The sequence below is a fragment of the Vicia villosa genome, linkage group LG5 (assembly GCF_029867415.1).
Source record: "Vicia villosa cultivar HV-30 ecotype Madison, WI linkage group LG5, Vvil1.0, whole genome shotgun sequence".
NCBI classification, from domain to species: Eukaryota; Viridiplantae; Streptophyta; class Magnoliopsida; order Fabales; family Fabaceae; genus Vicia; species Vicia villosa.
The window spans coordinates 38142605-38154009 of record NC_081184.1 but is presented as its reverse complement, the minus strand read 5'-3'; the positions used below and the strand labels follow the sequence as shown (position 1 = coordinate 38154009).

The following is an 11405-nucleotide window of genomic DNA, read 5'->3' as shown; positions in this document are numbered from 1 at the left end:
TTCCTCAACACGGGAACTCTGCCAATTCTACTTGGGAAGAAGATGCTTGGACATACTTCTTGTCACATTGGTAACTGTATCAAACTGATGATCCATTGCGAAGGACTGATGAACTGCTTGGGGATTGCTGAAGAAGATTGCCCCTGATTCATTAATTGTTGTAAGTTAACTGATCATGGCTTCAGCTGAAATGTATTGGGGATGAACTGATCATGGCTTCAATTCTTAAAATGTTTGTTGGGATGGCTTGCCCCAGTATAAGTCTTGAAAGGATATTCTGATCAACAAATCTTGACTGAACATCTGAACAACAGGATCTTGAAATAACATGCCCCTGATAGGATCACTGGTCAAGTTTCCCGACTGTTTGAAATTCCTGAAAAATGAATGCTCACTTGCAAATAAAATGTTCATTCAAGAATGGTAATTTTAATGCAATGCTCAAAGAATATTTTTGAAATCAAAATCATTTTTGGAAAGATGTTATTGATGTAAAGCAAATGGAATCAACTAGTTAAAACATAAAGGTTCAGACATTCAAAGTGAAAGATAAAGCAAAGATATGATATCAAAGCAAATGATTGGCAAATCTCATGGGAGTCAGCTTACGCAACCTTGTTGTAGTATGCTTTCAAAATAAACCTTGCTTCAATTAGGTCTTTTAAAGGTTGTAACGTGGCCAGGTTCACGGTTTAAGAAACAAAGGATATAAGGCTCAAAATTTGATTGTTCCCACCCCCTTCGTGATGATCTCCAGTCCTACAACTCAGTTAATTCAACTTATGCATTCAGGTTCCAAGAGACTTCTGGAATTTTACCTTTGATAATGATGATAGTTCACAAGCAAAGAGAAATTTTGAGATGGCAGTCACTTCTTCCTTTTGGTAGTCACAACATTGTGTTGTTCAGGAATTATTGACTTCTCTTTTTTTTCATCTTTTCTTTTTATATATCCCTAACTTTTGCCTGAACTGTTTATTTTTGTACTTGCAGTCAGCGGGATGCCTTTATTTTTGCCTAAGTCATCATTTTTGGTTTTGACTTAGCAGGCTTTTCTTTGTATACATTTTTTGATACATTTTTTTTTTGAAAGATAGTGACTGCCTTGCTTAATGTTTAAGATGAACCATCATTGGCTTTTAATTGACATCTCCAACATTTCTTTGATGTATGCGGAGGAAAGCTTGCGATTGAAGCACTTGTTGAAAGGTGTACTGAATGATTCTCTTAAAATAGAATGCACAGCCAAATTAACTGAGAACTACCCTGCCCCAGGTTAAAAATGCGGGTTTTTTCATACAGAAAGAAACACCAACTTCGAAGGCTCAGAGGGGTTGACAAGGGATTAACTTCCTTATTTCTCCAGTGTTTGGGAATTGAAACAATGCCTGTACATCATCAGCAGAGTTTTATTTGAAAGCATACAGTTCAACAACTTAGGTATTTCGTTGTCATCATCCTCCCTCCAATCTTTGCATAAAACACAAATTTGATAGAGAAAGAGAATGGAAGAAAAAGTTTTGTAAAAGAAAGCATGAACATAAACAGTGTAGATGAAAATGAATTCAAAATATGCAATGCTCATTTCATTAAAATCACCATTCAGAAACAAACAAAGTCTAAAAGTAAACAACACAATAAAGGAAATACAAACAGCACAGAATCAAGGCCTAGTGACTAATCAGCAACAAAGATGAGCTATCTTGTCTGAAACACTTGGCTTTAGGAAAATTGGGCTTTGACTTGTCTTCAGCCACTTTGATCTGGCAAAGGATTAGTGACAACATTAGGACCCATATCCTTGAAAGAGAGCATCTTTGATCTCACCAACTCTTGAACCCTTTCCTTTAGAGGGAAACATCTTTCTAAATCATGGCTTGCTGCACCTTGATGGAAAGGACAATGAATGTTGATGTAGAGTCCTACGAAGCACTGATCGAGGAAAGAAAACAGGCGTTTCCTTCTCTACTTCAAAATATGAATTACATGACACAACAGATGGTTGCCCTTGAGTTGGAGTAGTAACGGAAAAGGCTAAAGGAGTACCCACTTTCTTTGTAACAATCGGAGGAAAATTGCATTCTTTCTTCAACAAGACTTGCAGGATTTCCATAATTTTATTCATCTGAATTTTCAACTGGCTGACCTCTGCTCTTAGAAACTCTTGGTCTTGTTGAAGTTCTTCCATACTTTTCATATACATGCTTCTAGTTCAATGTGTCGAGGAATCAGCTTGACAGTAGACAGACAACTCTGAAGATGGAGATAGACAAGGATAAGTTTTCTGGACAACCTGGATGTATGTATGCAAATGATGCGATTGCTGTTTTTTGTTTTTTTATTTATTTGATTTTCAAGGAATTCAAGTTATTACTTTGTAAACATCAAAACATGAAGGAGGTAGATTCTATATTGGATCAAAACTTTGATCAAGTTATCATCAAGATCAATCATCCATTTTGGTGGATTAGAGTTTTCACCCTATCGACACCCAAGATCCATTGAGTTTGATGAAACTTATGATGTTTACAAAGAAAGACCTATGAGTTCCTTGGAAATCAAATGAATGCATGGATGCATGGTTTATGCATCAATCACAATCAAGATCACACATGGTCACACAAACAGGGTTCAAAGGTTCGACGTCACGAGCATGGAGTCAAGGTTAAGAACCACCCATAAAGGTATGTACTAGGCATTTTGTACCTGCCGAACGGGTTCTACAAAGGTTCCCAGAGTTTTCAATCTTCTATCAGATACTACCGGCACGCACAATTGCTCATGGGCGCCAATAATATACCTAAAAAGACCTCGTCTGAGCGTAGTATCGCATGACAACAAGCTCAAATTGGTACTTGATCTTGTTTCTGCACTACATCCTAAAAAGGCTTAGATTGGTTAAAAAGGTTCTAGGCCATTCAGCTTCTACGAACACTCACTATTGAAAGTAATAGCGTTATCACGATGGTTCGTAACAACCTCTACTACCTTCCATGAGGCCTCCACTGATTGGGGTTCCACCATATGACGCTCATGTTAAGGATTGCTCCTGACATGCGACTATTGGTCTTACCACCTCCTATCTCAAGTTACTCACCAAAGTTCGGGTTAGAACTTTATCTCATCACAGAGGAACCATCGAGCACCAAAAAGAAAAAATAGAAAATAAACATACAAAGCACACAATAATATATACAGATAAAAAACACACAGATAAACAAAAAATAGGCTTAACACACTTTAAACTGGATCCCCAGTGAAGTCGCCATTTTTCTGTAGCGGGGAAAATCTGACATCGAAGCCATGGGATTGACTCGAATCAATATTCCGTTTTGAAATCGCCACCGCGCTTTATTTTTTCAAAGGAAAAGGGAAAAGAACGAAAAAACCAAAGTTTTGTTTTAAAAAAAAAAACAAGAAAGAGATCTCAGGTACGGGTGTTGATTATATGAGGGGAAGGTTTTAAGCACCCCTCATATCCGTGGTACTCCACAGGAACCTTTTTGAAAATCTGTGTGTGTGTGTGCTAAAAAGAGTTTGTTTTATTTTTAAAATAAGCTCGGCAAGACGTTAAGCCTTGGGCCTACATACCTCCTCGGTGCAATGGAGAAGTCAGAGCTAATGTAGTTCCGCTTTTGGGAAAAACGTTTTAAAACGAATAAACACTTTGTTGTCGTTAGAGAGAAATACTCAGCCATTGATCTTGAGCATGAGAACAAACAAGTTCTTTGCATCGCAAATGAAAGAAGGGCTCCAACTCGGATAAAATCAACGAGTATGCCACTAGCTCTCTCACGCGGAAAAGATCTCGTTATTATCAATCAATTTCAAAATCGTGGGGTATAACCACTCGTTTCGACAATTAACGGTGTCTAAACTTTTGAAGAAAAGCCACTAAGGGCGAAAGATATTTTTAGGAAAAAGGTTTTGAAAAGATTGCAAACATAAGAATATTTTGGAAAAAGGGAGAAGATTTTGAAAATTTAAGAATGGGAGGAGATGAAGAGGCTAACCTAGTGCATAAAATAAAAGCTAAGGAAAGAAACGGTCTAACCAAATAAGAAGCCAACACTTGACATTAAGAGCCAAGGTAGTTTTCCCATCCTTTGGATTTATCAATACCAACACATTAACACTTGGGGATCCAGATGAACTTATTGTCTTAGCACCACTTTGCATTAAGCACATTAAAATTCTGACGAAAATTGGGCAGAGTAACGGCTGTTTTCGGGTAAAATCCTTATATCAATGCCTTGGAATTAACCATCAAGGGCTTTCAAGGAAATACCTGCACACATAAACATACAACAGAACAATGCCAGACAGACAGAACAATCACAGGATAGTAATAGAATGAGTCCAGAGGTACTAGGTCCATAAGTCCGAATCTCCAAAGTGCTAGGGATAGTAACCGATAGTCCAAAGAGAGTCTTATGTGTTTTTTAGATTTTGGTTATTTATTAGTGTTTTAGCGAAAAAAAAGTAAAGTATGGTCCAAGTGGACAAAAGAAAAAAATACGGAAGCATAAACATATGTCCAAGTGGACAAAGAGAAAATGACGGAAGGTAATTATGATGAAATGATAAAGTAAAGCGATAAAGCAAGAAATATAAAGAGCGGTAATATAAAGAGCGGTATAGTAAAGGTGCGGAAATTAAAGTTAGTTGTTAAGTGTTAAAGATAACCATCTTGAAACTTGTCAAGTATGTTATCAAAGTTAGTAAGAAGATCTATGGTGAGTGAATGATGTACTCGGATTTAAATTCAATGGGGTTTATCAGAAGCTTGATAGAATCATAGCGACTACACGATAAAAACCTCCACAAGTCTTAAATCAACCGCATACAATTCTCTTCCATATTTGATCTTTTTTTATTTGGGACACGAAATATTGCGCTATGTTAAGCAGATCGCCAAGTGATTTATGTAGAAATCACCCTACAACGAGGCCGGTCAAAACTTTATGTGCTAATGCATGCGAGAAGAACGATATGTAGATCGCCTTCCGAAAGCAATACCGCACGAAAAGAAAATAGGTAACGATCTAGTCTTTACTAAGAATCCATAAGAATTCTCAAAGTATTAAGACTTTCATCGATCAAAAGAAAAAAAGGAGAAGGAGAAGATAAAATGCATAAAGATAATCAACTCACACTATCATTAATATCATTCATCTAATATTATGGATTTGGTTCTTTCAAACCTATCAACATCCTAGATCCAATGATATTAATGAAATGGAGGAAGAATAATAAAATTCACAAAAGATAATCAACTCACACTATCATTAATATCATTCATCTAATATTATGGATTATGTCATTTCAAACCTATCAACAACCTAGATCCAATGATATTAATGAAATGGAGGAAGAAGAATAAAATTCACAAAAGATAATCAACTCACACTATCATTAATATCATTCATCTAATATTATGGATTAGGTCATTTCAAACCTATCAACATCCTAGATCCAATGATATTAATGAAGTGGAGGAAGTAGGAAGCCAAAACAAGCATAAAAAAGGCAAAAAAACACATTCTGCCAGCAGGAAATCGATTTACCTCTGTAGGAAATCGATTTCCTGAGTGCAGAGTTCAAATTTTGAAAAAAAATAAGGTGGAAATCGATTTCCTACAGAGGGAAATCGATTTCCTGCACGCAGCATTCAAAAAATCAGCATTAGGAGGCATAAAACTTGACTTAAGCAAACATACAAACACCTTATGATCACATATCCATTGGAGCACGAATTTTCCATCAAATCACCATCAAATAGCACCAATATAGCATCAAAGATGCATTGAACACAAACAACAAAGATCTACATCTTAGAATTGAGAAATTTACCAATTCTTGAATTAAAGTGTTGAAGTAGCTTCAAGAACAAGCACAAAGTGTAGATCCTTCAAGTATGGAGATGAACAATCAAAGAAAAGAGTGAAATGTAGGAGGCTTAGTTCAAAATTAGCAAGATTCAAGGTGAATCTCACTAATCTTATGAAAATGAACTTTGGGTGAGGGTTTTGGAAAGGGTGAGAAATGAATTTGCAAGCAATTTTTTGGCTCTCCAAGCTTGAGAAATGAATTTGCAAGAACTTTTTTGGCTATCAAAAGCTTGAGAAATGAGAGAGTAGAAGGCTCTATTTATAGAATTGGAGCAAGAGTAGTGGCAAATTGGTCTTTTTGTGTTTGGTAATTAGCTTGTGTTTAATTGGTGATTAAAGTGGCAATTAAATGGTAAAAAGTGGTAAAATGGGGTTAAAGAGGGTTTAATGAATGAGTTAATTTTGATGAGGTGGAAAATTGATAAATGATCAAATAAAAAAAAAGTGCCAAAATGATGTCAAGCTTCCCTCCTTATATTTTTTTGAATTTTGCGCACAGGAAATCGATTTCCCACAGGGGTAAATCGATTTCCATATTGAAAATTTCAAAAATTCCCTTTCTTGCACTGTTTTGATTTTTGCCCGATCTTTCACCTGTAAAATATAAACAAAAGAGACAAAACATATATTTTTGATTTTTGGTTAGTATAAACAAATAAAAAGGCTATAAATGCTCGATAATTCCCCTCAGAGATAATCACAGTATCAAAGATAAAGCTTCATAATGGTGCAAATGATGTATGATCTTAGGGTCAAAAATTGGGGTATGACACTAACCATCCAATTTGAGAACTTAAGAATGAAAGATGATGAAAGTATTCATGACTTTCACATGAATGTTCTTGAGATAGCTAATGCGTCTAGTGCATTAGGAGAAAAGATTCCTGAAGAAAAGCTAGTGAGAAAGATGCTCAGGTCTCTTCCCAAGAGATTTGACATGAAGGTGACGGCCATCGAGGAAGCTCAAGACATTAACAGGATGAGACTGGATGATTGTTAAGTGTCAAGTGTAGTTAGTTTATCATGTAGAATTGTGACACTTTTAGCCTTTTCTATGCTTTTTAGTAAAATAGCTTATGTAAATAAGTGATTTTGGAAAATGTGAATATGTAAATAAGTGCTTTTAATCCTTTTCTATGGTATTTTTAATGTGTTTTCTAGTGTTTCAGTCTTTGGTGATTGCAAAAGTGCAGAAAAGTCGGGAAAAAAGCCGAAGAATCGAAGTTTTGGGTGACACTGAAAGTGTCAATGTTTGTGAAAGCTCGCCCGGTGCAGGGCTTGGAGGCGAAAAGCCGCCCGGCGAGCTGGAGGCGAAAGGGGTGAAATTTTGGCCTCACTTCTGCCTTGGTGCGCCCGGCGGAGCATTTGGCTCGCGGGGCGAGTGAAGATATTTTGGATTCCTCTTTTGCGCTGTTTTAGGTCACGTGACCTAGTTAGCGGGTTCCGCCCGGCGGGGCTGTACAGCCGCCCGGCGAATTTGGGCAGATAGGTCATGCTATTTGAGTACTTTTTAGATATTTTGATGATCATTCCATCTTTTGTTTTTCTCTCTTGACCTAGAAATCAAGCTTTTGTGTGTAAAAACCCTAAATCTTCCATTGTTAACCAAAATCATAGCTTTTAACCATCAATCTTTGAGACTTCAAATTTAATGTTCATAAAGCTTTATTGTTTACTTGTTACTCAAGTCACCATGGAAATGGGTGGCTAAATCCTTCTTGGTGTCGAGATTTGAGGTAGATAATTTATCTTGTAGTATGTATTTCTTTTGATCCTTTGTATGTGAACAAGTGATGATTAATATATGGTGAAAAACCTTGTGTTTATATTTATATGTGATTTGTTCTCTTATTGAGAAATAATTTTCAAGTCTTGAACTAGGTTTTTCATCTATCAACAAATAAAGTTTAGAAATAGCTTTGTGAGTTGATATTCACCAATATTAAGCTTTTAATGCTGTCATTTTGATAGTTAGGTTGAGAGATCACTTAATGATCAAAATGGCAAATCTCACAATACGGTTTAGACATGAAACATATTGAGAGGATATGTGATTATATTTGTCATTTATGAGTTCACATGCTTTATCAAAAAAATACATATGAAGTAAATCATTAAACCCTGATCTTGACATTCTTTTACCATCTTTTAAAACCACAAATCTCGTTTATCAATTCTTGTATGAGATTGAACAGTTTCATTACCAAAATCGAAACCAAACCCAAAGTAACTTTAACTGAAGACAATATAAACTATAGAACGACGGTGATATCGCACCAATCCCCGTGGAAACGATAAACTAAAAGTACACCAATATACTTTCAACAAAATGGCGCCGTTGTCGGGGATTGTTGTTTAGATATTGCAAGCATTGCAATAGTTTGTTTTGTATTGAGTCTTATTATTAACCTCTTATTTCTAATTTCTTATTCCTTGTGTTGTTTAATTTGCTTGGTTAGCATTTCAGAAACAGTTTATCCAAGGAAGTGTACCTGTAGATCAACTCCTTTTTGATCCTGAGATTTAGAGGACTGCACATAGACAGAATAGCAAATGTTTCACCTCAAGGGCCTTGTGTTAATATCCCTCGATTGAATGCTCAATTTGCTCGTGATCAAAACAATGGAAGGAACTCCGAGATGAAAACAGGGTTACTTCAATTGTTATATCAAAATCCTTTTATGAGACTTGATCACGAATATCCTTTCACTGATCTCACGAAGTTCTATGAGATAGCCGGAACCATTGGTGCTCTGGAGGCGGAAGAAGAACAGGTGTTCAAGAGACTATTTCCTCATTCCTTGATAGGAAAAGCTAATGAATGGTATCTTGATCAACCAGACAATGTCATGACTAACTGGAATGAGTTGGAGGAGAAATTTCTTGATCGTTTCTTTCCGCATAATAGGTTCATGAAAGCGAAAACTTCCATTTCTGTGTTTTCCCAAGGTCAAAGTGAGGCTCTTAATGAAGCGTGGGAAAGGTTCAAATCTATGGTACGAAAATGCAAAGGACATGGATTTGATGTAATTGACTCAAATCCATATCTTTAGAAATGGACTTCAACCACAACCGAAAACACTTTTAGATGCTACCGCAGGTGGGTCTTTGATGTCAAAGAGTGCTGAAGAAGCAGTTCCTATCATTGATAGAATGGCCTTGAATGATCATCAAGGGCAAAAAAACTGTAGTACATTACAAAGAAAGCCGGGAGTCCTTGAGTTGAACACGAATGATGCAATACTTACTCAAAACAAGTCATTGACACAACAAGTAGAATTTCTTACTCAACAAATGCTAAAACTTCCACAACAACTCAAGGAGATGCATGAGATCCCTACTAAAAATTAACAAGTAAGTTGTTATGAATTGTGTAAGGGTGATCATCAAACTGGTTATTATCCTCCGCCGGCGAAGAAGTGAATTATGTTTCAAATCCTAATCAAGGCTATGGTGGGAGACAACAAACTTACCAAAATAACCAAGGTTAATAACAAAGAGGTAATCAGGTTATCAACAAGGTTGGAGACCGGATGTTGGGCCTTCAAATCGTCAAAATCCTTATCAAGGTGGCTACAATCAATCACAACCTCAAAATACAAAGCTTTCAATGGATGATACTCTTAGCCAATTCATGTAATTGTCTATTGCAAGCCAAAAGAATACGGATGCAGCCATAAAGAATCTTGAAATTCAAGTTGGTCAACTATCAAAACAACTTGCCGACCAACACAAAGGTCCTTTTCCGGCCAACACACAAGAAAATTCTCGAGAGCACTGTAAGTCCATTCTAACCCGTAGCGGTAGAACTATTGATATGGGGGTAGGAGAGGTAGTCGAGGAAGAATATGTTGTATTTGAAAATGATAAGTAAGATGAAGTGATTGAAGTAGAAAAAAATGTTGAGGGAGAATTAGTTGAAAATGAGAAAGAGAAAGAATTAGCTGAGAAAGAAAATCTTGAGATAGAGGAGAAAAAGAAAAAGAGAGAAAAGGAGAAAGGAAAGAAAAAGGAGAATTCAATACCATTGCAAAATTTATCTTATCCCCATGCTCCATCAAAGAAAAATGATGATAGGCATTATACCAGGTTCTTGGATATTTTTAGCCGATTGCAAATAAATATTCCATTTTCTGAGGCATTAGAGCAAATGCATACTTATGCTAAATTCATCAAGGATATTATCACAAAGAAGAGGAGATTTGAGAATCAAGAGGTTGTGACCATTAATTCTTGTTGTAGTGCTATAATTCAAAGAACTCTACCGAAGAAAGAAAGTGATCCGAGAAAAGTTACTCTACCGGTGACAATTGGTAATGTTTATGTCGGTAAGGGATTGATCGATTTGGGTTCTAGCATGACTCCATTATCTCTTATGAAAAGATTGAGAAACATTGAGTTGAAACCTACAAGGATGACTTTACAATTAGCCGACAAGTCCACCACTCATCCTATAGGGATTACGAAATATTTGTTAGTTAAGGTTGATAAGTTCTTTTTCTCGGTCGATTTTGTGGTGATTGATATGGAGGAAGATTATGACACACCTCTAATACTTGGAAGACCTTTCATGAAAATCGCTCGGATGATGATCGATATCGATGACGGTCTAATGAAAGTGAGAGTTTTGGATGAAGAAGTGTGTTTCAATCTCTTTGAAGCAATGAAGCATTCCAATGATAAAAGTGATTATTTTCGAGTGGATGCGACCGATGAAGCTATCATGCAAGTGAAGAAGCAAAATCATATGTATACTCCTCTTGAGAGAGCTCTCACAAATGCTCTTCAAATCCTAAATGAATATGAAGAAAAAGAAATTGAGGAATGTTTGAAAGAGTTGGAAGCATTAGAGGAGATTTCTCTTTTGGAAGATATGGTGGATGAATTGAAAATACCAACTACAAAGGAGGAAAGTAAGCTTGAATTGAAAATTCTTCCTTCACACTTGAAGTATGTGTTCCTCGAGAAAAATGAAAAAAAGCCGGTGATAATTAGCAATGCCCTTTCTAAGAGTGAAGAATAAAAATTGCTTGAAGTCTTATAGAAAAATCAAGAAGCAATGGGATGGACTCTTTCCGATCTCAAAGGAATTAGTCCCTCCTTTTGTATGCATAAGATTTTGATGGAAGACGATTTCAAACCGGTGACTCAACCACAAAGAAGATTGAATCCGGTAATGAAAGAAGTGGTGAGAAAGGAAGTGGTGAAAATGTTAGAGGTCGGGATGATTTATCCAATCTCGGATAGCGCTTGGGTGAGCCCCGTTCATGTGGTGTCCAAGAAAGGTGGAATGATGGTGATTCGTAATGAAAAGAACGAGCTAATCCCAACAAGAACCGTGACGGGGTGGAGGATGTGTATCGACTACCGTAGGCTAAATCAGGCTACGAGAAAAGATCGTTTTCCTTTGCCTTTCATGGATCAAATGCTCGAGAGATTATCCGGTCAACAATTTTATTGTTTCTTAGACGGGTATTCGGGATACAACCAAATTGTAGTCAATCCCGAGGATCA

General features: G+C 36.5%; 1 protein-coding gene across 1 annotated transcript; it reads left to right on the top strand.

Moving 5' to 3' along the window:
* The first annotated feature begins 10041 nt into the window (after positions 1–10041).
* Positions 10042–10914, top strand: LOC131604531 (uncharacterized). The gene has a single exon (XM_058876963.1). It carries the CDS (start codon positions 10042–10044, stop codon positions 10912–10914), a length of 873 nt encoding a protein of 290 aa, XP_058732946.1.
* Positions 10915–11405: the final 491 nt, after the last annotated feature.

Excerpts from the sequence above, each read along its gene's own strand:
- LOC131604531 (XM_058876963.1), top strand. The coding sequence starts at position 10,042 with ATGCATACTTATGCTAAATTCATCAAGGATATTATCACAAAGAAGAGG.